This window comes from Zingiber officinale, chromosome 3B (genome assembly GCF_018446385.1).
Source record: "Zingiber officinale cultivar Zhangliang chromosome 3B, Zo_v1.1, whole genome shotgun sequence".
Taxonomy (NCBI): Eukaryota; Viridiplantae; Streptophyta; class Magnoliopsida; order Zingiberales; family Zingiberaceae; genus Zingiber; species Zingiber officinale.
Genome location: NC_055991.1, coordinates 130,428,880 through 130,455,458, shown reverse-complemented (window position 1 = coordinate 130,455,458; position 26,579 = coordinate 130,428,880). Strand labels below are relative to the sequence as shown.

At 43.1% G+C, this 26,579-nt stretch overlaps 3 protein-coding genes across 7 annotated transcripts; 1 reads left to right on the top strand and 2 right to left on the bottom strand.

The window, feature by feature from the left end:
- Positions 1–10,274: 10,274 nt before the first annotated feature.
- On the top strand, positions 10,275–19,361 carry LOC121967739 (alkaline phosphatase D-like). Of its 5 annotated transcripts, none has more exons than XR_006107835.1 (9): positions 10,275–10,486; positions 10,651–10,878; positions 11,601–11,722; positions 12,041–12,101; positions 14,441–14,581; positions 14,902–15,009; positions 16,830–17,058; positions 17,531–17,883; positions 18,978–19,361. XR_006107835.1 is itself a non-coding variant. In XM_042518152.1 (9 exons), the coding sequence occupies exons 1-9, from the start codon at positions 10,310–10,312 to the stop codon at positions 19,024–19,026; spliced, it is 1,278 nt and encodes a 425-aa protein (XP_042374086.1). In that variant the 5' UTR covers positions 10,275–10,309; the 3' UTR covers positions 19,027–19,361. The 5 variants fall into 5 exon arrangements, 3 of the variants coding, with proteins under 3 accessions (XP_042374086.1, XP_042374084.1, XP_042374085.1); XR_006107836.1 differs by having other exon boundaries at positions 16,830–17,075; positions 17,531–17,693; XM_042518152.1 differs by having other exon boundaries at positions 17,531–17,693.
- Positions 19,362–23,042: 3,681 nt separating this feature from the next.
- Positions 23,043–24,629, bottom strand: LOC121967737 (pentatricopeptide repeat-containing protein At4g38150-like). Its single transcript, XM_042518148.1, has one exon. It carries the CDS (start codon positions 24,572–24,574, stop codon positions 23,252–23,254), a length of 1,323 nt encoding a protein of 440 aa, XP_042374082.1. The 5' UTR covers positions 24,575–24,629; the 3' UTR covers positions 23,043–23,251.
- Positions 24,630–25,524: 895 nt separating this feature from the next.
- On the bottom strand, positions 25,525–26,355 carry LOC121967738 (protein RGF1 INDUCIBLE TRANSCRIPTION FACTOR 1-like). Its single transcript, XM_042518149.1, has 3 exons — positions 26,172–26,355; positions 25,875–26,090; positions 25,525–25,763 (listed from the first exon to the last, which is right to left on the bottom strand). The coding sequence occupies exons 1-3, from the start codon at positions 26,352–26,354 to the stop codon at positions 25,530–25,532; spliced, it is 633 nt and encodes a 210-aa protein (XP_042374083.1). The 5' UTR covers position 26,355; the 3' UTR covers positions 25,525–25,529.
- Positions 26,356–26,579: the final 224 nt, after the last annotated feature.

The window sequence follows — 26,579 nt, the reverse complement described above, 5'->3', positions numbered from 1 at the left end:
TTATCCGCCTTCTGGTGACCCCTCCGTACACTTTTGTCCTGTTTGAAACAATTTCCTAGGGGGGCGCTTCGTATATCGAGCCATTGTCTTTCCCTTAATGCCCCTGGCTATCTTCTCGAAGCTCATCACAGAGCGTTCCTCGTCTACTCCAGACCCGACATCTACCGTCCATTGTTAACTTACGAAAATGTCCTCCGCCCACCATACCTATAAGTATCATCTGACTCTTTCTTTCACCATCACAGTAGAGCACTCAAACGTCGTTGCCGCCGACTAATTTCCTCTGAAACCCTGCGGCGATCAGTCCCTTCCCCTTCGGCGCTTCTTTGCGGTTGTCCTCTCCACCCTCTAAGGCGCTATCTTCTGCCATGACCTCTCCTTCCTGGGTCTCTCTGTTGGCGGAGCATTTTCCAGGCGTTTCGAACTTCGCCGAGTTAGATTGGGATGACCTACGGTACACTTATGAAATCCCTGTTAGCTTCCGCCCTATCATTCCTACTGTTGCAAACCTTTACTTCGATCCTCCGCCGGGTTCGTGTACTTTCTTCACTGAGCAATTTGTGTCTGACCTTCGTCTACCTCCACATCCTTTCCTATCTGGAGTGTGCCGCTAGTTCAACATCCCCTTAGGTCAGTTAACTCCCGACTCCATAAAGATTTTATGCGGCTTCGTGATACTCTGTGAGGTTTGCGAAGTTTCCTGGTCTGCTCCCCTCTTTCACTGCTTCTTCGCCCTCGCTCGGCGTGCCGATGGCCTTTTTGACTTTCAAGCTCGCAGTCAAACTGCCTTTTTCTCCCGTTTCCTTCTCCTCACGCCAACTGGAGGAAAAATTTCTTTTTTCTCCGGTTTCCCGAAGAGACAGACTGACCTATGCGTTGGCAACCTGAACTTCCTCCGCCCCCGGCGTTGGAAGAGTTTCACATGGACCTCTCCTATGCTGTAGCGGCGACAAGAATGGAGCTTTGGTGCCTGGATCTGACGAGACTGCTATCTGAAGACATGCTTTCTTTTTTCCGGCTGAATCCCTCCTTCTCCGGGGCGCCGCGCTCATTAGGTAAATCCGCGCTTGGCTCTTCTCCCCTGCTTACGCTTGTTTTCTCTACAAGGATAACCTTCCGTGTCAACGCCTACAGCGGAGGCCTTGCATCGTGCCTCAGAGATTCTGCCCCTGCCTCTAGACGATCTGGAAATAATGCGACGTGGTCGAGTAATCTTGGAGAGGAGGCTACTTCCTTATCCCGGCCCCGTTTCCCCCGGGGCAGCAGTCCAACCCGTTTCCGACCCCACTACGCATGAAGCTCCTTCTCCACAGGTTGCCCCCAGCGGGGATCGGGGTCACGCTCAGGCTAGCCATCGAGCTAGGTGGGTCTTCCGAGGAGCCCCCCGGGCCTCCCGACGGGGTCGCGCGGCTCTTCATCGCGCGGGTCGAAACTTGTATGGTCAAGGCGCTGCGGGTGGCGATGCCACGGTCCCCTCCCAGGGTCTACCTCGTTCTGACGATTCTGGCTCTGATGGTCAGCCCCAACTTCAAAGACGGCGCCGAAGACCAGGTCTGACTTCTCGCAGACTCTATGCTGTCCCCTTATCACCGCAGTGTTCCTTGCCGTCATCATGGCTGGCTCTAACATCATTTCCTCTTGTTATTGTTGCGTTATTTCCCTGGCAGCCTCCCCCAACCCCTACAGGGGAAGATCCTCTGCGTTTCGTTCTGCCCCCCTTCCTCAGGAGGAGGACAGCCCCGCTGAGCAACGTGGCCCGGCATCAGGCGAGCCCACTCCCGAGTCGCCTCCTGCTCCTCCCGGCTCGGACGCAGGCCCTTCTCAACCCGCCGGCCCTTTTCAACCTGCCCGCCATTGTTATAGGACCACTATCCCCTCTGAAGCAGCTCAGGCTCGACGACATGATGTCTCTACTAGCGTCTTGGCGATGAAAGGCTGCCTTGACAGCTTGTGGGCAGAGAGCATGAATCAAATGGGTAGCTTGTCGCCCTTAGCTCAAATGGATAGGTTCTCGAAGTCTTGGGCTAAAGTAAGTACCTTGTTCCTTCTCCTGAATGCGAGTTTGCTTTAACTGAGGGCTGTTATTCATGGTCCAGACTCACGCAGAGTCCCTGTTGCTGAACCAATCCTTCCACACCCTTCACCATGAAAGCAAAGACCTCCGGGACAAAGTCTCTGAACTAGAGCTACAACTGAATGATCCCGATCAAGCCAGCCATGCCTTGCGAGCCGAGATTCGAGCTCTAACCAACCAGACTGAGCGGCAAAAAAGGTCTCTGACGCAGGTCAGAGACGAGCTCCGAGCTGTGCGTGAAGAAAGAGCCGCACAAGAAGCGGGACATCAGCAACAGCTCACCCATCAGGTTGGGGAGACTCAGTCCAGAGATACCCTGCTACGGGAGAAGGACAATAAGCTGGAGGTTCAGGCAGCTAAGTTGGCAGCCCAGGAAGCAAAGCTGCAGGCCTTGAGGGAGGAACTGTCTCAGTCTCGGGCGGCTTTGACGGGAGTGTCTATTGCCTTGTCAGCCTATCAAGAGGGAGAAGAAGCTCGTTGCTTGCGAAGCCGAATGTCGTATCTGACCTCTCCTGAATTTCTATCCCAGGCTGGGGCACGCTTTGCTATGACCGTGCCATATACAGCGGCTGGAGTTATCAGGCAACTGAACGCGCAGGGCTTCTTGAGCTCCATCCCCCCAGCAGACTTCTTGAATCACAACCTAATCATTCAAGGCTTTCCGGAGGAGATTTTTGCTCCTTTCAAATGATCTGTACTAGCCACTTAAACTGGGAAATCGTTACATGTACATATGTCTTTTCGAGTTTTCACTTTGACTATCCTACTGCCTCCACGCCCCTCGTCTGATCCGACCTACGTCCACAAAGCCAGCCCCCTCAAACTCGATAGGGCCGTAGGTAGTTGGCACTCCAAGGTCGATCCAACTTCCTTCCTTGAGCGTCTTGTAAATAATAGGCTCCCGATGCCAATCTCTTGATAACCTTGTACGGTCCATCCCATTGAGGAGCCAACTTCGTCACTTCCCCTAAGGGCTTTATCTGCTTCCATACCAGGTCACCTTCTCCGAAGAACCGAGGGATCACCTTCCTATTATAGTTCTGTCTCATCCTCTGTCTGTAGGCTTCCAACCTGGCAGCTGTTTGCTCACGAATTTCATCTAGTTCAGCCAGCCGCCGCTCGGTGTTCTCTCCGTCGTACATCATCCTTCTTACAGAAGGTATCCCGACCTCCAGGGGAACCACCGCTTCATTACCATAAACTAGATGGAAAGGTGTCAGACCTGTGCTCTCTCGGGGCGTCGTACGGTAGGCCCACAAAATGCTTGGGAGCTCATCCACCCAGCTGCCCCCCATGTGATCCAGCTTGACTTTAAGCCCGCGTACTATCTCCCGATTGACTATCTCGGTCTGACCATTACTTTGAGGATGAGCCACTGAGGTGAAGGCCTGGGTTATGCCGAACCCCTTGCACCAATTCTGTATCCTGAGCCCCTGGAATTGTCTACCATTGTCTGACACTAACTTATGGGGTAAGCCAAATCTGCAAAAGATATTTTTCCATAGGAACTGGATCACCGCATCTTCAGTGATTCTGGCTAGGGCTTCTGCTTCTACCCACTTGGAGAAGTAGTCTACTGCTACCAACAAGAAGCGCCTCTGCCCCGGTAGCCATCGGGAAAGGCCCCATGATATCCATGCCCCATTGGTCGAAATGGCAGGATACTGTAGAAGTTCTCAGCAGCTCTGTAGGTCTGTGCGTCAAGCTCTGGTACTTCTGGCATGATAGACAAGTATTCACCAACCTCTGTGCGTCCTTATGCAAGGTAGGCCAGAAATAACCAGCCAGCAATACCTTCCGAGCCAGCGTTCTTCCCCCAGCGTGATTACTACAGCACCCCGAATGTATCTCTCGCAAGGCCTGGTCCGCTTCCTCCATATTCAGGCACTTGAGTAGAGGTATGGAGAAAGACCTTTTGTACAGCTGATCCCCAATCATTGCATAAGAGTGGGCTTGCCTCCTGATCATACGCGCTTCCTCGGGGTTGGTGGGTATGGCTCCTTGCTGAAGAAAGCTCATTATGGGCGCTCTCCAATCAATTGCTTCTCCCGCGTTATTCTGTAAATCTATCTGGGCTACAAGGAAGGTCTGTGCTATAGATCGGTCGAGCGTCCATGTACTCAGGGAACTAGCCATTTTAGCCAACTCATCCGCTCTTTCATTTTCAGCTCTAGGAATCTTCGTGACTGTGACCTCCTTGAATTCTCCTTTCATCTTTTCATAAGCCTCCTTATAAACTTGCATCCTTTCGCTATTCACCCCAAATTGCCCGGTTGTCTGCTGCGTTACCAGCTGGGAATCGGAATATATGATGACTCGGCTCGCCCCCACATGCCGAGCTGCTTGCAGGCCTGTTAGTAGAGCTTCATATTCTGCCTCATTGTTGGTGGCTCTGAAATTTAACCGCACGACCAACTGCATGATATCTCCCCGTGGGGATATGAGTAGTGCTCCTACGCCACTCCCCCGATGGGTAGCCGATCCGTCCACGTAGATTTTCTAGACCTCTTCTGAGTCCGCTGGGTATACTTCTGTCAGGAAATCTGCCAGAGCCTGTGCTTTGATTGCGGTTCGAGGCTGATATTGTATGTCATACTCCCCTAGCTCAGTTGCCCACTTGATAAGCCGACCCGTCACTTCCACCTTGGTGAGAGCTCGGCCCATTGTACTGTTCGTTAAGACGGTAATGGGGTGCACCAAGAAATACGGTCGGAGACGCCGAGCCACGAGAATATGTCCATAGACCAACTTTTCCAGGGCCGTATACCGAGACTCGGCCCCTTCAATAGATGACTGAAGAAATACACCGGCCGTTGTACATTATCCTGCTCCTTAACTAGCACGACCCCCACGGCCTCGGGGGTGGCTGACAAGTAGACCCAAAGGGGCTCTCCCACAACAGGCTTGAACAGTGATGGCAAAGACTCCAGGTACTGCTTCAGCTCTTCAAAGGCCTGTGTGCATTCTTCCGTCCACTAAAACTTGACCGCTTTCCTGAGCACCTTGAAGAAGGGCGCCGCTCTATCTGCAGATTTGGAGATAAATCGGGACAGGGCTGTTATCCTGCCGACCAGCTTCTGCGTCTCCTTCAGATTCTGAGGGATCTGCATGTTCCGAAGTGCTTGCACCTTCTCAGGGTTGACCTCTATCCCTCGTTCGGTCACCAGATAGCCCAGAAACTTCCCTCCTTTGGCCCCGAACAGACATTTCAAGGGATTCAGCTTCACCCCATATTGCCTCAGAGTCCCACAGGTTTCTTCTACATCTTTTATCAGACTGGACGCCAGGGGGGACTTGATCAGGATGTCATCAACATAGACCTCTACGTTCCGCCCGATCTGACTCCGAAGAACTTTGTCCATCATCCTTTGGTAGGTAGCTCCAGCGTTCCTGAGCCCAAACGGCATGACAGTATAGCAGAAAGTACCATCAGCTGTTATGAAACTAACCTTCTCCTGATCCTCCTTAGCCAGGGGTATCTGATGGTATCCCTGATAAGCGTCCATCATGCATATCCTTTCACAGCCAGCAGTTGAATCTACCACCTGATCGATCCGCGGGAGCGGGTAACAATCTTTGGGGGTGGCTTTGTTGAGGTCGCGAAAGTCTATGCACACCCTCCACTTGTTGTTAGGCTTCTTCACCAATACGACGTTAGAAAGCCAGGACGGGAATTGCACCTCTCGAACGTGTCCAGCCTTCAGGAGCTACTCTACTTCAGCTCGGATAATTTTATTCTGCTCGGCAGGGAAGTTTCTCTTCTTCTGCTTGACTGGCTTAGCCTCGGGTATAATATGCAATTTGTGCTCGGCTACTTCTGGTCTGACCCCGGGCAACTCCTCTGGCGACCAAGCAAAGACGTCTCGGTTGCGGCTCAGACACTGTATCAGCTCCGCTTTAAGCTCCGGAGGTAAGTCACTGGCGATGCGAGTGATGCTCTCCGATCTGTCGGGGTGTAGCTGGACCTCCTCCCAAGAGATCGGTTCTTCAGTAATAGGTAGCGGTTCCTCTTGGATAGCGTGTACTCCCCCATCTTGCGTCCTCCGGCTTTTGCGCGCCTCTACTCGGACCATGTCTATGTAGCAGCTACGAGACACTTTCTGCTCCCCCTTGACCTCTCCAACCTGCTCGCCGACCGGGAACTTGATCTTCTGGTGAAAGGTGGAAACGACAGCCCGGAACTCATGCAGGGCTGGCCTTCCCAGGATAACGTTGTAGGAGGAAGGCGAATCCACCACAATGAAAGTGCTCCTCCGCGTGCGCACCAATGGCTCAGTGCCCATGGAAATGGCCAGCTTGATCTGACCCATGGGTTTGACTTCATTACCTGTAAATCCGTACAAGGAAGTGGTTACAGGTTGGAGCTCAGCGGCGTCGATCTGCATCTCCTCAAACGCAGCCCTGAATAAAATGTTGACCGAGCTCCAGGTATCCACAAAGACCCGAGCCACTCGGCTATTAGCAATAATGGCCCTGATTATGAGGGCATCATCGTGGGGCAGCTCTAAACCCTCCAAGTCTTAGGGCCCGAAGCTGAGGACAGGGTCAGATGCCTGCTCGTAGCTGCATCCCACGGCCCCTACATATAGTCGCCGGCTATGTGCTTTACGTGCTCGGCCTGAGTCTCCATCAGTGGGCCCTCCTGAAATTATACCAATCTCTCGCACAGCCACGTTGCCCCGATTATCGAGTTCTCCGGCGTCTCTTCGGTCTTCGCCGGGGCCAGCTTGGTTAGATGGGCCAGCTAGGTCGGGCCTGCCGAGCACGTCCAGCTGTAGCCCGTTCTTCCTCCATTCTCTGTATTTGGGGCGCCAGCGCCGGGGGGGGGGGGGGCAAGCCTTGCTCCGCAGCTCGCCTGGAATCCCGGGCAAATTGGAAGCAGTTGCTGAGATCGTGTGTCCTGGATCGATGATATGTGCAATATGGTGCTCCCCTTGGTCCAGGCCTGGGCGCTTGTATGGCGGCGACTCGCGGAGCTGGCCTGGCTCCCTGAGCGGGCTGGGGGGCAGGCCTGGGTTGGATGCGCTGGAAGGGCTGGGCTGGCTGTGGTGCTCTTCTTTCAGGTCGGTTACCTGGTGCCACCGTCTTCTCGGCTTTCCGCCTGGCGGCCTGCGCTTCTTCCACTTTGATGTAGCACGAAGCTTTCTCTACCATATCGTCAAAACTCCGGGCGGGGTTTTTGATGAGATCCCTGAAGAATTCCCCTTCTCGCAATCCGTGGGAGAAGGCGCTCATCAGTATCTCAGAGGTGGCAGAGGGGACGTCGTTAGCTACCTGACTGAATCGATTGATGTAGCTTCGCAGGGGCTCCGTTGACTCCTGCTTGAGAGCAAAAAGACAGTGGTCGGTTTTTTGGTACTTACGACTGCTGGCGAAACGGCGCAGGAAGGCCGTTTTGAAGTCCCTGAAGCGGCTGATGGATTCTGGGGGCAATCCATCGAACCACTTCTGCGCCGATCCAGACAGAGTGTGCAGGAAGACTCGGCATTTGACGGCATCGCTATATTGATACAATATAGCCGCGTTCTTGAACTTTCTCAGGTGCTCTTCTGGGTCCTTGCTCCCATCATATTCTCCAATGTTTGGGGCTCGGTAACCCCGCGGCAGGCTTTCTTTCAAGATCTGGGCAGAGAAAGGTACCTTATCGTCAGGATCTTCGGGCAGATCTTCAGCCATGATCACGACCTTCCCCTTTCCTGAATCCCGAGGCGGGTGTAGAGAGCTTTCCGCCACTGAGGCTGGCGGCTCCTCCTTCTTTGGACTACGCCCGCGAGGTCCGGACCGATGATAATCGCGGCGGGGCTCTCGGAATGAAGCACGCGGGAGTTCTTCCGGCTGCTTCCTCTTTGAGCTCCTGTCGGAAGCGGGAGCTAGTTCTTTGGATGCCTCAGGGGCTAGGCGAGGTCGTGAAACTGTGCCTTGTCTTTCGGAGGCGGCCTGCTTCCTGACCTCCTTGAAAAGCTCGTACTCCCCCGCAATCATAGTTACGTTGATTCTCCGGCTAGAGCTTCGACCGGAGTCCTCCATCTTCACGCTCCGGAACAGGTTGTTGTGTTCCCACAGACGGCGCCAAATTTGATCCCGTCCGGAAGCTGAGTCGGACGGAGGCCGGTCGCGGTGGACTGGGCGTTGACGGAAAGTCGCGGGCGGTGCAGGCTCCCCACGGGTGGCTGATGCGGCTGCAGGACCCTGCGCACACTCAGACGATCCCCCCCTCACGTTAGAGACCAAAACCCAGGGAAAAAGTCCCCGGATCAGGCCCTCCGACGCTCAAGTCAGGTCCTTTTTCCCCAGAAAAAAGCGGACAGAAGGAGAAAAGGAAAACAGTTGTGGAAAAAAGTGACGAGGGAGTGTGTGCGCGTACCTGCGTACGAGGAATTTCTCCCCTTTTATGCCTCCTCCTGCTAGAACCTGCCCCTCTGTCAGAAAACGTTAGACGCCCGGCTTTGTCCTCTAGTCCTGGACACCTGTCGCGCTGCTATTTGTTGTGAAAGCATCTTTCTGTTAGGAACCTCCGCCTTCGCACTTGGGTTTTGTCCTGTAATGAGGGACAGCTGGCAGACTACTACTGGCTATGAGGGCATCTTTTCGTTTCAGGAACCTTCGCCTTCGCCCGCATCGTTGGTATGTAATGATTACCCCTGACGGATCGTTGAGATTCTCCGCTCCCGTATTACTTAGCTCCCCCGATCCATTGTGTCCCCGCATCAGCCTGCACTTGTGGTTCGCATTTCCAGGCCTCCAACTCGCAGGCCTGCAGCCCTAACTGTCTAGACATATGCTACGCTGATCTTCAACCCGCATCCTGCGCTTTGTAGCTCGGACTACTTCTGATCAGCTTTGCCGCTTCCGACCCATTGGCCTATACTTCCAGTTCTTGGCCTCTGCTTAGCTCTGCCGATACCGACTTGCATCCTGCGCTTTGTACTTCCTGGCCCTCAACCGCAGGTCTGTGTCTCTGGCTGCTTTTGATCAGCTCTGCCGCTTCCGACCCATTGGCCTATACTTCCAGTTCTTGGCCTCTGCTTAGCTCTGCCGATACCGAATTGCATCCTGCGCTTTGTACTTCCTGGCCCTCAACCGCAGGTCTGTGGCTCGGGCTGACTCCACTCAGCTCTGCCGATCCCAACCCGCTTCTGCCTATGCTGAGCCCTGACTGCCCTGTCAGCCTGCCTTTTTGACCGCCAAGTCGCCATGACTATTGACCGCCACCTCCTCGTGACTTTTGACCGCCACATAGCCTGGACTTTTCTAATCCTTTCCTCTTGGGCCCCTTCATCACTAACCGTATCACTTATATAGGACCCAGGGGAAGCGCGGGCACACTTCCCGATGCGTGCACGTTTCCCCAAACATACCTTAACGAGTCTGTGTCAGAAAAGTACCTCTGGCACCATTCCACAATCGTCCAAGCATATCCCGGATGTGACGGTGGAAGCTTCCACCGTATGATCCTGTGTACGGCTCGACCACCAACTCTGTTGCATGTCGGCGGCAGACGTCTCGAGGATGATGTTATCTCCTGTCTCCTTTGTCCTCTTGCGATTCCTGTCTATTCCAGGGCCGAGCGATTAAGCCGCTCGGCGAGCATGTCACTTTTACCTTGGTCGTGTGCTCGGATGAGATTGCTCTTGCCTCTGTTGCCGGGTGCCCAGACCGAATGGACATCTCGCTCGGTCTTAAAATCTTTTTACCTTTTGAGCATCGGAAACCCGACCTCCAGTCGGGTTGTCTTCCTTCGGTTCGGGGGATTCACGGTCGGTCGGCTAGATTTCTCCCGGTCGGTCAGCCAGAAATGTCTGGTCGGTCAGCCTGCTTCGTCCGCTCGATTATGTCTCAGGGTTGAATCTCCTGACCTTTGACCTCCACGTGCTGTTGACCTTCCGCCTACGAGGGTCCCCCGTCTTTATCACCGGATCAGTCATTATTAATAACCGATGGAAAATTTTGATGGAGCTAAATCGATCATTTTTAAAATTAATCGATTCAAAAAATTAAATACCTAAATTAAAAAAAAAATAATCTACTCCTATCCAGCAAACATACATATCATTATAAAATAATACAAGGAGTACTTGGGTTGTAATAGAATATTAGGGGTGTTTTCAAAAAATCAGATAAACTCATCGGGAGGAGGGGGTGCTCTGAAAAGTTGTCTGTTAATAAGTTCGGGTTCCCCACAGGCAAGAAGATCAATACGCGAACACGCAGCACTCGGAATCCTACTTCCTCTACATGGAGATGAAGTCAAGGGGAATCCGACGATCTTCGCTCTCACCGTACCTTCTCTTCCTCGTCCTCCTCGTGTCCCTATCCAAAGCTTCTCCTTCCTCTTCGAATGGCGAGCTGCCTCCCCCTGGCGTCGTCTCTCGCATCGCCTTCGGTTCCTGCTCCAACCAGAGTGCGCCGCAGGTACACGAATCTATATATTTCTTTCAAATAATTACCGGCTCCACAGTCTTTTCAGTTACGTAATTTTTTGTTTCCTCGTCTACATATTCTTTATTTTTTTTTTTCAAAATAGTTATCTTCTGCGGAGGAATATATGTTATCGATGCAATTACCGGTTTCTGCAGTCGATTTGGGATGCGGTCCTTGATTTCGATCCCCAGGTCTTCATTTGGCTTGGTGACAATATCTACGGCGACAACAAACGCCCCTTCAGGATTATGGGGAAGGAACGGACTATCGGGCCGTGGAAGAACGTGCCGAGATTCTTCCCGTCGACGGAGGAGGAGATGCGGAGAAGGTACTTGTTGGCTAAGGGCAATCCGGGTTACTCTAATCTGAGACAGACGGCTCAGGTGGATTCCTCAAAGCAAGATTTTTTTTTCCCCTATTAGATTTAGGAATTTTTTACTGTAAAGAATTGGCTCTCAACCCTCAAGATGAGCATTAAAATAGGAGGTGAATTTTCATCTAAATTTTCAATTGATTGGTTTCTTAGACTTTATTATTATTTTTTTAATATTTGATGGCACTAGATTTATTGCATTGGAAATTTGACAATCTGTTTTGTCATCGTTGATCTTCTAACACTACTAGCCATATTTGCAATTTGTTATGCACCTCAATATAGTCCACTTAAACCTTAACTGTATCTATCATTGAACCTTATAAGGTATTGCTTCCTTATTGTAAAGAAAATTGAAATACTTTGCACCGAAGACAAACATTGAAGACTAAATACTGAAAAGGTACCAAGTTAATTATAATAATAAACAAATATTCTCTATGAGGATTGATTATGAGATGATGTAGCGGGTTAGTCTTGCATAGAGCTCAATAGAGGAGTAAGATTTGCATAGCCGACCCTAAATAGTTGGGACAAGGATGGATTGATGATGATAATGATGGTAATTTACAACTATAAATCAGCTAAGGAAGCTATTAGATTTCCTTATGAGGTCGTGTAGGTGAACCTTCTTGAACGTTGAACCCTTTTGACATGCCGATTTTTTAGTGTATAAGAACCTTATTCTTCTTTCATTTTGCCTTATGACATTAGAACAATAACATTTTGCAGGTTATTGGTACATGGGATGACCATGATTATGGGTTGAATGATGCAGGAAAAGAATTCAGCAAGAAGGAAATAAATCAAAGGCTTCTTTTAGATTTCCTAGATGAAGCTGAAGATAGTCCTCGGTAATCAGTCACAATACATCTTTTACATTCATGCAAGTGTTTTTTTTTTAAGTTGGCTATGAAGCAATCAAAACATAACATGGCGTTGCTATTGTTTAATTGGTTCATTTTATATACAAAATAAAACATAGATCTTCAGAATATTGGTTACTTAAGACAGAAAGTCCTGAATTGCTTGCCCCATCTACTGAAATACAAATAAAAGTATTCAATTTTAATTTGATATACCTATTGCAGTAAGGTTCAGATCTAGGTTTTTCAGTACTCCTATCAAGAACCTGGTATTAACAGCACTAACACTTCGGCTGCATCTTGTAGGCGGCGTCAAGATGGGGTTTATACATCCTATATATTTGGTCCTAGTGGAAAACAAATAAAGGTATGCTTGCTAGTTTGGAACTTTAAGAACTTGTTTCTTCCCTTTAGGGTGCATTTGGGGACTTAAATATAGCATAGTGTCGTTTGGTTCAATCTTTAGAATACTCATTTTGGGAAAAAAAAAATTTTAGAAATTTTTTTTGTTAGCTCTGGAATCATGTAAAACCTCACACTTTCAAAGTAATCACATTCTGGATTATATCCCCATTTGCTGATGTGGCGGACATGCTCCATTACCTAGGAATCACTCATTACTTGAATCAAACAGGATTAAATAATATAACCTTAGATCAGTATTGTAAATGGCGATAGGTGGTGGCGGAGCAATCAGTGATGACCTACCGCCTCGGCTGCCTAGGCGGTGCTTAGGCAGATGAATTTTTTTACTATTTTTTATACATAATATTATAAATAATCATTATGCTTTTATTTACTTTTAATAAAATATATTAATTAAAAATTAAAAATTTAATCTATATATATATATATATATTAAATGAATGAGATAATTTTATTATACTTTAATTAAGTCTATTTAAATTATCCTAATCACAGCTAGGAGATGATTACAATTATTAACCTAAAATTATTTAATTAAACACTAACTTACAACTTACCAACGTACCCTATTTCAGCTGAGCAACGAGTCCGACGTCGTTAGGACCGCGTGACGAGTGCAGACTCGTTGCCGGCTCGTGCGATGCGTCCGGACGCATTGTAAGGGTCTGGGCGACGCGTCTGGGCCTATCATTAGGCTTGAGCGATACTTCTAGGATTGCGTGACGTCTCCAGAGTCGTTGTCGGGCCTAGTGATGCGTTTAGATGCGTCGGGGTGGCGAAATGGCGATGGTGGAAGGAGGTGAGTTATTGCCTAAAGCATCGCGTCAGGCAAAGGCAGTGCGGTTGATGCCCGCCTCCCGCTTAGGCGGCGCCTAAGCGGTTGCCTCGGTTGCTATTTAGAACACTGCCTTCGATAGATAACTAAGGTTATCAACAATAACCTTCAACCAAACATGCCCTTAGTGTTTTCTTTGAAGCACACATTTACATTTATTATTTGTTTATACTCAAATGTTTTCATACCTTGTACGTTTGGATGTTAAAAATATCCTTTTAGAAGTCATATCAATTTTATTTTCTAAATTTATCCAATAGATAATGTGAAAATCTCTTGACAATTACTGGGGTGAAATACTAGTAATTCTATTGATATGACAGTGGAAGTGTAACAAATAAAGGCATGATAACATAGGTACTAGTATTAAAGCCATTGAGAGTGTAACAATTGATTTTTCTATGGCTGTAAGTTCAAATAAAGGGTTAGCTCTTTACCCCTATATTTTTTACATTAGCACTGGATGAATGTGTCAGTTGTTTTCAAAATTCCTCTTTGGTTTATCTTGATTGTTGACAATATTTTGCTAATTGATGATGTAGACGTGTGTACTGTTTGCAAATATTATTGTGTTAATGGTTGATAGTGTAAATATAATTAAATGTAGTGGGAAAATTTAGACACTACAGATTTTAACTTAAATATAAGTGATACTGTACATATGAAATGTGATTTCAAGTTTCAATTAGAAAAGAACAAAGAATTAAGATGAATGGACATGAAAGTCAGAGTCATTTAAATATCTTGGATATATTATTGACAACAATGAGATGTTGATGATATGCTTGATTCTCATGTACCCTTTATGCTATAAATATAGTTTTTAAAGAAACTATTAATCTATCATACGAGAAAAGATTGGTGTGGAGGGCTGCTATTTGTGAGTAAGTGTGATGGACAACTAGAAAGTATCATATGAAAAAAAAAAATTGTAGAGACAAGTATGTGAATATGGACGTGTGAAGTTACTAGAAAGGTTATAAAAAAAATACAGTCATCCAAGAGAGATTAAGTGAACCTCTAATAAATGATAAAATTAGGAAAATATTAAGATGATATGGATAATTTCAATGATGACCAATAAATTTAATAGTTAAACAAATCAAATTAATAAGAATTAATAGTGTGAATAGGAGACCAATGAAAATTTTAAATAATTATAAGCGATCTAAGAGTGCAGTGTTGTATTGGATTATAAGTTTGCATAAAGTTCAATAAAGGAAAAAGATCCAATCCATAGTCTAGATCAAATAGTTGGGACTAACACAGCTTCTTGTTGTTGATGTCTTTGCCAAACCTAACTAGCATCCTTCACCTGAAGATTCTCTGATTTGAAATGATAAGTGCATGCCTGTATATCTATGTTTGTTTTCTATTTTGTAAATTCCAAGACACAAAGATGAAGAGGAGTATAAATTCTAGATATTGATTTCTCTGTCCTGTAGATCATTCTTTTGGATACGAGATATCATAGGGACCCCCTCTTCAGTGATGGAACTATATTGGGAGATTCTCAGTGGCAATGGCTTGAGAATGAGTTGTATGGTCCTGAATCAGAAATTACAATTATTGCCTCTTCCATTCAGGTACTAAATATCCATGCATCATTTTTCCTCAGTCAAAATGTATTTTGAGGCTTCATTTAGCCATATGATCAATTTTGTCTGCCAAGGTTGATGCCACTGGTAAGAATAATAGTTAATACTCAGTCATGACAATTTTCTAGAATGGTGTTTGGAGTGATATGTTTTACACAATTATACGTTTTTATGTCATTGAAAAAATCAATGTTTTTATTCTGACAAGGAGATAGATTGTGGACATTTCTTTATAATATCTTTAGAATTTTGTTTTTATTGCATTAGTTTAGCCATTGTGTTCGAGGTTCATTTTTTGCCTTTTTCAGGTAGTATCAAATCTTTCTGCAATTACTTCTCCATTGTTCTATCCAGAGTCTTGGGGACGATTTCCAAAGGAGAGAAAACGTCTGTATAAACTGGTAAAAGATAGCAAGGCAGGTGACCTTTATCTTTTCCAATTATAATTTTCTTAAGAGGTGATATCTTGTTTGTTTTGTTTGTCAATTAGGACTATTCAGGCTTCTTGCTTGTCCTAAGTGGATTTAGTTGTCCAAACATAATTACTGTATTAAAAAGATTTTATCTTGGTCTTTTCTACTTTCTAGGTGTTTGTGTAGATTTGAGAGTCTGCTGGGAAAGTTGCAATTTTTTTTTCTTGAAGCTATAGGAGTCAATAGCACTGCTGGTTATTAATCTTTTGTTTTGAATATTCAGAACTTAATTTCCACTTGTTTGGTGTACTTATGGTATGGATTATGAGTAAGGCATAATGATGGAGAAAATAGATTTTTAACTTGAAAATGATATAGTGCTGAAATGCAAAATAAAGCATGAAATAGTGTGACCTAACATCCTCTGAGTATATTCCTAGAATACCCAAGTTAATAGCATTTTGCAAGGTACACTTGTGTAATCTCTTGTATCCTGAAGCTAAACCTGCAAAACAACATGGCTAATGAACATAAAAACTTAGAAACATGAATGACCCAAGAGCTATGGGAATGCCCATAAGATTTTTAAATATTTAAAAAGTTGCTTAGTTGCATGGTAATGCATTATTGGTCTTTACTTATCCAAATAGAATGAGTAATTAAAGAAGTTAAGAGATCTATTGATGCAAAATAGAAATTTAGTTTTGTTCATAAGTGTTGGTTTGCAAGAGTTTATTTTGGTAAGTTCTCCTTATGAGAATATCCAACTTGGTAATTGTTTTATTTTAGGGCGTTGAATAGTGTTTGCACGTCTTAAATTGTATAATAGTTTGATATGAATTTAAATTAGATGCTTGATTCCTATTTTACAATTTGATTACTAGTTTGTTTAGATTGGGGTAAGGCACCACGGTAAAGTTGTTATGTGACCTAGTGATCACGAGTTCAAGTCATGGAAAACAATCTCTTGCAATGTAGGGTAAGGTTGCGTATAAATAAACTCTTTTTTGAGATCCCACATTGGCGGGAACTTTGTGCATTGAATTGCTTTTTTTTTTTTTTATTTAGGCTGGTCTATAAAACGGGTCCAGTTCTCCCATCTCTGTTCATCTTTAAACATAATAAAATTCCTTCTGATTAACCTGCATGAGATTTGGGGTTGCATCACCTATATTCTTGATGTGAGAGTGGCATGACTATTATGGGTAAAGATGAGATAAGATTCGTTGCCTGGCACAACATTGCATAGAGTTATGCGGTCTTCATTTTCTTTATGTGGATGTATTGTCACTTATTACTAGTGATATAATATAGAGCTCGATGGAGACAAGCACGGTTGATGATGATGATGTATTAGTCACTTCTTGAATAAAGAGATTAGTAGGCTAGAAAGCATTGATGATTGATTTGTAACTACTTACCTGAATGTATGGTTTATTATTCTTAGTTTCTTACTCTTGGTCAAGCTGGACTAAGGTTCAATTATTTACTGAACTCCAAGTGTCTGCAAGACTGTTCACCACTTTGTTTAAGACTTTTAATGGCAGTTAAATAAAGAGACAAAAATACCATGCAGCAAACCAAAATTTAGACTATTGATCAATGCTCTTATCTCATGTTAGGAATTTGATTGAGTGATCATTGATTCAGAAATTTAATTAATACAGAAGGATCAAACTTATAGAATCCTGATTTAACAAAGCGAAAGATACTCGAATTTAGTTTACTTATATATAATACTTTACCGCTCTGTGACAAAATTCAAATTTCAATTCAGAAATCATTGTCAGTGGTAATTCTAGGTATTTGTGTTGATCTTGCAGAGAAGTGGAATCTTCTTTATAAGTGGTGATGTTCATTTTGGGGAGATTACCCGTTATGATTGTGGGGAGCAGTATCCACTGTATGATATAACCTCGAGTGGACTTACTCAGGCTATTGAAAAGGTTGTGCCAAAACTCTTTGCTTTCCTGGTGAGAGCTATAGCATGGTGGACACCTAGTACCATGAGAGTGTATTCTTCAGAATGCCGATACAGATCATGCACATATGGTATGACTTTTCTAATGGTAATATTCAAAGAAATATCTTTTGCTTCATGTGCGAGAAATTCCTCAAATTGACTTGTCATGTCCAAGAAGGAAATAATTGACAACTCTATGTTAACTCAGCACTTGATTCGTGGAATAAACACGAGCATTTGATTTATATTTCTTTCCTTTTCTTATTTTGAGCACATTTTCATGTCATGCAATAAAAAAACAAGTCATGCTAGTTCCACAACTTTCCAGTTTCTCTGATTCTTCCCATTGATGGATCGCTAGAATTTAACATGCAAACTAGAACTTCTTAAAAATCATGGTAGGTAATATCTGAGGAGTTAGAATAGTACATGCAATTGTATTATGAATGGCAAATTAAGCTTGTCCAATTCAATTTTCTCAGTAGTAGTGCCATGTTAACTTATTTTATCCTGCCAGTTGGCATCTACACAAGTTGTCAACGTGTTTTGGTGGATTTTCAGCTCAGCCAAATTTTGGGGCAATTCAGATCATTTGGGATGAGGTACCTCAAAGAATCAGAGTTGAAGTGAGGGATTCAAATGGAGATCCTGCTACTGCTATAGATATCTTACTTTCTGATCTGCAATCCATAGATACAAACAAGATCATTGGAAGACCTATGAAGTATGAACATCACTGCTTACTTGAATCAGAACTTCCATGTTTCTGGAGGCATTCTTTTGCCTTCATTGTCTTTGCATCAAGTGCTGGTATGGGTCACTCCTATTCATATTGAAGTTAAAACTTGTGGAACAATAACTGCATCATTGAAGATACATATTGGACTTGATCAGATAATGGCTCCCAATTGTAGGTCTGCCAATGTTTCCTGTAATGGTTCAAATTTAATTTTAGCCATAAAAGTAAACTGATGAACGACTGAATTGTTATGCAGATCAATTGATTTAGTAGTAAATCCACCTGAGAACACAACATATAGCATAGTAGTAGATCTGGACATCATAAGAAAATGCAAACTAAATTTACTGTTTCATTATCTTATCTTTGTCTAGTGTATTGTTTGTTGCCTGGTGTCCAATTACTTTCACCTCCATAATAGCGGTCATAGCATTCTTACATGTCGTACGTCATTAGTCGTCACTGAATCTTTCTTTTGTATCTCTTTGCCCGCCTAATGATGTGATTTATTTTTTTTAAGGCTGGCTTTTAGCTATTTAACCAGATGGACACTGTGGTTTCAGATTCTATTCCACTTGTAAATTTCTCTTAAAGTTAGGAAGCTTTTGCATAAGTGTGATTCAAAAGGCATCTGAAACTCCTGAAAACAATTCTTTTAGGTTTTTTCCTTGGTTCAAGAGTTGAATCTGAACATTGCCGATATTCAACACCAATAAGGGTCTAGCGGCTCTTGAAATTGAGTATTTATGTATCTTTTACACTGTCTAACTTCAGATCGTTTTGAAAATATTGTTTTTCACTTCCATTTGAATTGCGTTTGGTTCATGTTAACCTGTGCAAATAATTTTAGTTTTATTATTATTATTATTTGTTATGAAATATGTTGCATTTCCATTGTCCGTTGTTCATTGTTAAAACAAGTTCTTTGATTATCGCTGCTTGCCTATATGAGCTGGCTTTTGCCTTTGGGGGCCAAACATGCAGACCCTGTAATTCAAGTTAGCATGTTTAGTGCGGTTGTTTATGGATATTAGTACGCTAAACTTCATGCTCCCTTAAGGCTGTGTTTGTTCTATAAATACACTTCCATTGCCTAATAGAAATGAAAAATGTCTTTTAGTTGCATTCGAGTGTCCATCTATGCAGTCATATGCAATGAAAGAGTTATGAAATTTGGCGCTCAGGGCACAGTTTACTGAGTATACATATTATTATAAAGCTAAATTGATCAATTTGGTGGCCTATTAACATTTCATATTTTCGTCGTAGGTTTGCTCCTTGCTATGATTCTGTTAGCCTATACAATTGCATCAGCTAGCAAGAAGTTCCTTTTGAAATTCAAGATTGATTGATCATACGAGCTGCAAAAGAACACAGGAAAACTCCTGTTGTGCCATCAATTCATTGGTCCGTTAAGCTCGTGGTCTGCTTCATTCTTGTTTAATGGCATGGCCCAGTTTGACATTATAACATGGTTTTGCATAATTGTTTGGAGCACATTCAACTCAACTCCACAATTTGTTCGCCCCTCATACTCATTTGGGGATTTGCTTCATAGTATTTTCACCTGCCTCACATGTTGAATTCATTCGTTTGTTGTAACTTTATTGTTCTGGAAATCAAGGTGAAGAAAATTCAATTGAGGCTCTGTCATTTCGCTTTTTCACGCAGCTTTCAGATCTTTGGTTTGTCATCTTATTGAATCAGACTGACCCCAATAATAGTAAATTCCTTATCTCAGACTATTAACAGATAGATTCTCTCATGATGAATTATCGTCAAGTTTTTTTTTTTTTGAATATGCTTAATTAGAAGAGAGAACAAGATGTTACATTATTTTATCGTAATGCACTACCATCAATTGTAATCTGAAATTGTGCAGTTGCAGTAGTTCATATTATAGTTTGCATAATTTATGTGGTAAAAGGTAATTCGCTCGTCCCTAGCGCTCCCGTCAACCTGTTCCTAGACCAACACGGAGGTAAATCACAGATGATAATTAGCCATTAATGCAAAAATGGCCAAGGTATGGGGAAAGGTATGCTTTGATGTGCCGAGTTTTGACTGCAAGATTTCATGTGGCAACATCCCATGCTTCAACCACTACACCGCCTTGAGGGGTAGGGATGTAAACGAATCGAACCGAGCCAAACAGTATTAGGCTCGAGCTCGGTTCGTTTAAGTTATATTCGGGCTCGAGCTCGGCTCGAGCTCGAATCGAGTTTTTATCACAAGGCTCGAGCTCGGCTCGTTTTAGAATTATCAAGCTCGCGAACAATTCGAGCTCGGCTCGTTATTAGCTCGATTATCAAAGTTAACGAGCCTAACTCGTTAAGCGAGCTCGGACTCGTTTTCGGGCTCGTTTAGAGCTCGTTTTTGGCTTGTTTTAGAATTCGTTTTTGGTTCATTTTAAAGCTCATTTTAAGGCTCGTTTTGAAGCTCATTTTTTTGGCTCGTTTTAGAGTTCGTTTTTTGGCTCGGTTTAATGCTTGTTTTAAGACTCATTTTTTTGGCTCGCGAGCCTATAAATGAACATGTTCGCGAGCTCACAAGCCGAATATTCTTAAGCTCGAGCTCGACTCAATAAAACTGTCGAGCTCGAAATCGAGCTCGAGCTCGAGCTCGGCTCGATAAGATAAACGAACGAACTCGAACGAGTTTTTTACCGAATCGAGCTCCGAATAGCTCGCGAACCGTTTGGTTCATTTACATCCCTATCGAGGGGACATAGTTTGCATAATTTATGACGCTTGAAATTTTATAGTATATGATTAATAATTTAAAAATAAATATCTAAAAAATATTATTTACATATAAATAAATTAATAATTAAAAAATAAATATCTAAAAACATCATTTTTCATATAAATAGATTAATAATTTTACATATACATGTAATTGTCAATACTCGATATCAAAGAATTTAAATTGACTAATAATTTAACTACCATTCTAGTACAATAGCACTCAATAATATTTATATTTTCATACCACAAATGAAAAAGTATAAAATTTTTACCAATAGAATAACAATAATCCCATTCAACCTCAAGAATGCTCCCTTAATTCACAAGATTACTCAGTTTAAAGGTTGACAAAGCAGCTGATGTAGCAGAAACTATTGAAACTTTTGATTCGAACACGTATGTCGAAAATAATCTTCTAAAAACTTATTAGAGTAAAAGGTAATATTGCTCACCCTAGGCAGTCCTGTATCGCCGACCCCTCGACAAAATACAAACAGATAAATCATGAGGGGGCATTTTGCGTAGCGCAATGACCCTTAATATGGGCGTTGTCAGGCATCCAACGCGATATTTTCACCTACTCGGAATTGACCTCAAGATCTATTGAGCAAACACGCATGTAGGTACCAACTGCCCTAACCCGTGGGGACCTATTGATTCCACAGAATACCAGACAATAGACATAAAAAACTCATCGTTTTGGGGAACATAAATGATAGAATATTATTGATAAAAAAAAACTAACTCAAAAACAACTAAATAGATGTTTAAATAGTCAAAGAACCCTAATCCTAACTCCGTAAAAGATAAAAATAATCTGAATTATAAAATATTCTAAAAGATAATAAAAAAAGAGTAAAAATCTTTCATGCCTCTTAAAAGGCTTTAAATGACATTTTTTAAGTCTGAAACTTGATGATTACGAATTTCACCATATAATTAATTGTAGATTTCAACATGCTTCAATTTTGTATATTATAAGTCATATGATTCAACCTAAGTTAAAAGTTATAATCTCTCAAAGATACGACTCTATTTCGATCGTGCTCCGATCCTACTACGATCCCACTAATTCTACTCTGATTCTATTGTAAAAAAGAAAAATGATCCTGCATGATTTAGGATCCATTTGATATTTTATATCATAAGATCATGCGATTCTACAAGGATTGCAATTTTGCAAACATGGGTCCATAGTTACTTATGTCATGGTGCTTTAACTGAGTCATTAGGTCATGTTTGATTTGGGATTCGAACTATTTTGGGGGAATTGAGAGAATTCAAGTGTTTCAATCGCTCTCATTGTGAAAGGTGAAATATAACCTATGATTCGCTATAATTTGAGTCAAACAAAAATCATAGCAATAAAAATGTGTTGCTACATGAAAATGTAAATAGTAATTTCCTGAAAATTATTGACGAAAGAGGTGCTGAATCTGGAAGAAGAGATGTTAAACAAATGTGTGCTGCCAACGTGGAAATAAGGATGGTAGAATCAATCAATCTCAAAAGATCATGAAAACTAGAACTTTGTTGAAGCCAGTAATGATGCCCAATCACAAAGTTTACTAATTAATCAATTATATAATTGATTTTGATAACATACAATATACAAAAATATATAATTGAAAAATCAGATCTAAATACAAAGCCCAATATATAAATCTAGATTCTTTGGTTGGAGTAAACCTATGCCTAATCACAATAAATCACTTTTGTTCCTTTATATATATTTGTATTACTTTACCATGAAAATGAATTTTCACCATGTAATCTTGTGGCGGAGGTGATTGTATATTTTATAGGCATCAAATTTTGACGCTGTAAGTATACAATTTGAGATGATGCATTCTAGCAAACAATACTGAACTTGAACAAGTATGTTTTCGAACACTATTTTAATTTTGGATGTCTGATCCATGGAGAGAGGTGCTCTGAGCAGATTATACAAACTAGATAGCTTTTTTGTCATCATACTCAAAATATTTAATAAGAGTACTTCATCCCACCTCCCAACATGACATTAGAAAGCAAGTCAACTGCGGTGTCTAAAACCTTATGATACGGTAGCCAAAGACACAGAATTTAGACTGCTTTCATTTTGCTTGAATCTCTTGATTCCCATTGCAAAGGCAGGCAGCAAAATTCTTAGGTCCACAGACCACAGATGAGTTGGAAAATAGGATGTCTCAATAATGGCTGATATGTTTTTTAGCAATCAGAAAATTTAGGTTTAACAAAAACAAAAATCATCTTCCTCCAAAATGGCATATGCTCAACAAAACAAAAAAATTATGGCCACAATTGCATCTGTTTAGACTCATTATGTTAATATTTTCTAAATTTATCAAATCTGTTTTGGCACCCAATGATATTTCAACTAAAATATAGTTGAATGTCAAGACAACTAGAAAAATACAGTTTTATTCATGCATCTTAAATTTTTAGCTATGTTGGCCAAAACATGGTTGAATGCTTTTTATAGAACTAAACAGTGACAGTTTTTTTATTCATCTTAATTTTTATTTTGTGGTTCTTGCTGTGAATTTATAGGACTATATGATATATATTATAATACTGAATCATGTTTTGGCTTAAAGATGATTGATTGTGAAAATGGAGCTAGAATTTGGAATAAGCATACTATGCGTTGCAAGTTCACTTGCCATTCAGATTCCACAAGATCCCTTCTCATAACATATGCATCAAGTATCAGTAACTACCAATGTTGGCAATGGCAAAGAGTGAATCATCGATCAACATGAAAATAGAAGTTTGTGATTACTTAGAAAGAGATCAAAATGGACCTCGTGATGCCTTTTTCCCAAAGAAGGCCTCCCAAATCAATGGCGAGAATGGTCCTTTCTTGTTCAAATGCTCTCGGATTGCTTTGTCGTCAAGAATCCAACCTCTCCCGAGCAACTTCTTCACAAAATTATCAGCTTCCTCCACTCCTTTCTCTTTAATGAACTCATCCACCAAACCAATCGTAGTAGCCGCATTTGGTTGATGTCCAGCATTCAGCATCTCCATGCAGAACTCAACTGAATCCTCCAATTTCTTTTCTTGGCATAAGCTCTGAATGAGAATCTTGTAGCTAAATGCATTAGGCGTGATTCCATTGTTCTGCATTTTCCTGAAAATCCTCTTAGCATCATCGAATTTTGCCGCCTTGCAGAACCCTTCCACAACAGCAGTGTAAATCACAACCTCCGGGATTGTGCGCTTCTCACGCATTGATCCAAACAGCTTCATGGCCTCTTGAACTAGCCCATCTTTGCAGAGGCCGTCAAGCATGGCGACAGCATTAGGTATAACGCCAGTCTCCTTCATCTTCTTGAAAATCTCATCAGCATCTTCTGGTGGCGCCTCCGGTGAGATAGGTTTTGTCGAATCTGAATTGTTTTGATTGGCTTCATCCATCTTCTTCTGCTGCCCAGATGGTCCAAGATTAAACTTTTGAGCTAGTGAATCACCGATTCGATCTCTTCCCCTCTGCCCACCGCCCAAATCCTCTGATCCGCTACCAATGTAAGGTGATCCATATCTTGAATCTTCAATCCTGTCTCCACTGGCAGATCCTGATGGCGATCTATATTGTGGATTCTCAAAGTCGCCCATATAATCTCGGCCAAAATCCTTGAATGAAGTCTGTGTTGACTGATTAAAATCCTCCCTTGGAGGGGCTCTTCCTGTAGCTCTGCTGCGAGAACGGCCTTGCAGACCACTACCAGTCATACCAAGCTCGTCTTCGCCCAAGTCAAAACCAGGGAAAAGATCATCTGAAGCTTCATCGATGCCATCCTCAGGCAAAGGCGGCATCTTTCGCCTTTCCTCGCCACCGCGAAACGTTGGCCTAGAGGAGGGTCGTTCAAAAGAGCCTTCCTGGCGCGCCCTTTGCCTCTCTCCGCTACCTTCCTCCCCAAAGTTAAGATTTCGAAGGAAGAGATCCTCCGAGTCATCGCCATCACCTCTTTCGCCTCTCATCGACCGGCCGGATTTGCTGCTCGTACTGAAACCGATTCCTGGTACACATCGCTCACCTATCCAAGTCTTAGGAAGACTGCACAGCCTTCTCGAGATATTGGACAGGAGAAGCTTGGACACCGCACTTTGCATTGTTGGTCTCGACCGGCGATGCGGAGGGAAGAACCGGAGGGGGGCTTTTGATGCGGCAGTTAGGGTTTTGATTAGTTCAAATTTCATTTTTACCATCGCAAACTTTAGCCACTTTTTCCAAAATGAGCCTCAAGTTTAACGAATTTGCTAAAACATCCTCCAGACTTTATCACACCACATAGAAACCGATCCATAAATCCATGACTTCAATATCGTTAGGGATGGAGTCAGGGGGCGATGTTATAGAGATCTTTATAACTATATGAATGCTATACTCATAGATTGAAGGGCAATTCATATGAACAAGTATGGTATTGGGTATCATAAGGAAATGTATTTTGACGATCAAACTCATAAGCTTAGATCTCACCTTCATAAGTTTAGTTAATGAATAAAATTGTGATTTTTGCTATTTGCCACAAAAAAAATAGTCAAATCTCCCTTTCATGAGCTAGAGCAATGAGTGTGTTTAAAAACTAACCAACAAGCTACAATGACCTTGAGAATTAAATTTCAACCTATTGTGACTGTGAGACATGCCTAGTCTGAGTTTAGGTTTAGCAAATTTTTTTGTTTTTGTAAAAAAAGTGTTTTTAGTATTAATATAATAAAATTTATAAATAAAGCTTTTTTTTTTAGTAATTTTAAGACAATGTTACTTAATTATCCATACCATTAATAAACTTCTTAAACTATAGATCCGACAAATATAATTTAGTCGATTAAAGTAATCAAGTTGGCCGAATCGATCGAACTAAATAAGTCAAGTAAATTCATCGAAGCCGATATGTAGAACAACCTCATTAATGAATTATTAAGCGAGCTAATCAGTGACTCAGAGTGAGTGAATTTATCAAATGCACCTTTTATTTATCTTAAAAAAAATCTAAAAATATTTTTAACAATGCATAACTTGAACTTCAATGCATTCCTACATTAATGTCCACGAATGTAATCAGAATGGAGATCGATGGGGTATGCCTTTTCGCCGGGATCTCGGTCGACACGGGACAGTAGTCTCTGAAGAAACGCTCCCGCCGCCGCTGTCATTGCCACCGGAGACTAGAGGTACCGACGTCTTCCTCTGCGACGACACCGACTCGTCGGATTCGGATCCTCGCATCCACTCGCGACCGGGTTTCGGGCGGACCGCGAAGCTCAACTCCGGGTCCGTCCGCATTCCTTCGAGCTGAAAAGTTTTTTTTTTTTTTGAAAAAGGAAAGATTCATTCTTTATGGAAGATTCAATCTCCCCAATCTTGGATTAAATCGTAATCTGTTCGAAAGATTCGGGACCTCACCTTGCAGCCAATGGAGCAGAAGCGGAAGGAATCCAAGAGGCCGCGGCCGCAGTTCTCGCAGCTGTTGATCACGCCCTTCCCGGGCCTCTGCTGAGGCCGCTCATTGAGGAACACGATCTTGGCGCTGTTGATGGTGTAGGTCTGGATCGAGGAGATGTCTATCAACTTCGACACTTCCGATACCCTAATCACATTGTGATAAGACGACCTCCGAATCTAAAGAGGAGGGCTCGATCAAATCAAAATTCGATTTTTATTTGGATTTGATCTAGAAAAGAGAGAGAGACAGAGAGGAACCTGAACGAGTTGGTGATCCTTGTGGTCTGGGAGGCAATAAGAACAGAGCGCGTCGCCGGCGCAGTCCAAGCAGTACATGTTGCACTCGGTCTTGTTGGAGTCGCCGTGGACTTCGCAGTGCGCGAAGAAGCTCGTCTGCAGGAGCGGCGGCAGCCACTGCGGCAATCGAAGCGTCGGACTCATCTTCTGTCCAAAATAGAGGGGGAAAAACAGAATAAAAAAGGAAGAGAAGAAAGAACGCGTCGAAACGCATCAAGGCTGCCGCCGCCTTTGGGGATTGAAGCAAAAAAAAAAAAAAAAAAAAACACAGAGTAGTCCAAGATTGCACCTTTATCGTTTACAAAAGGATTGAAGGAGATGGAGAACAATGAGGTTGCTTAATCATGCAAAAAACGCCGCCTGTTCAAT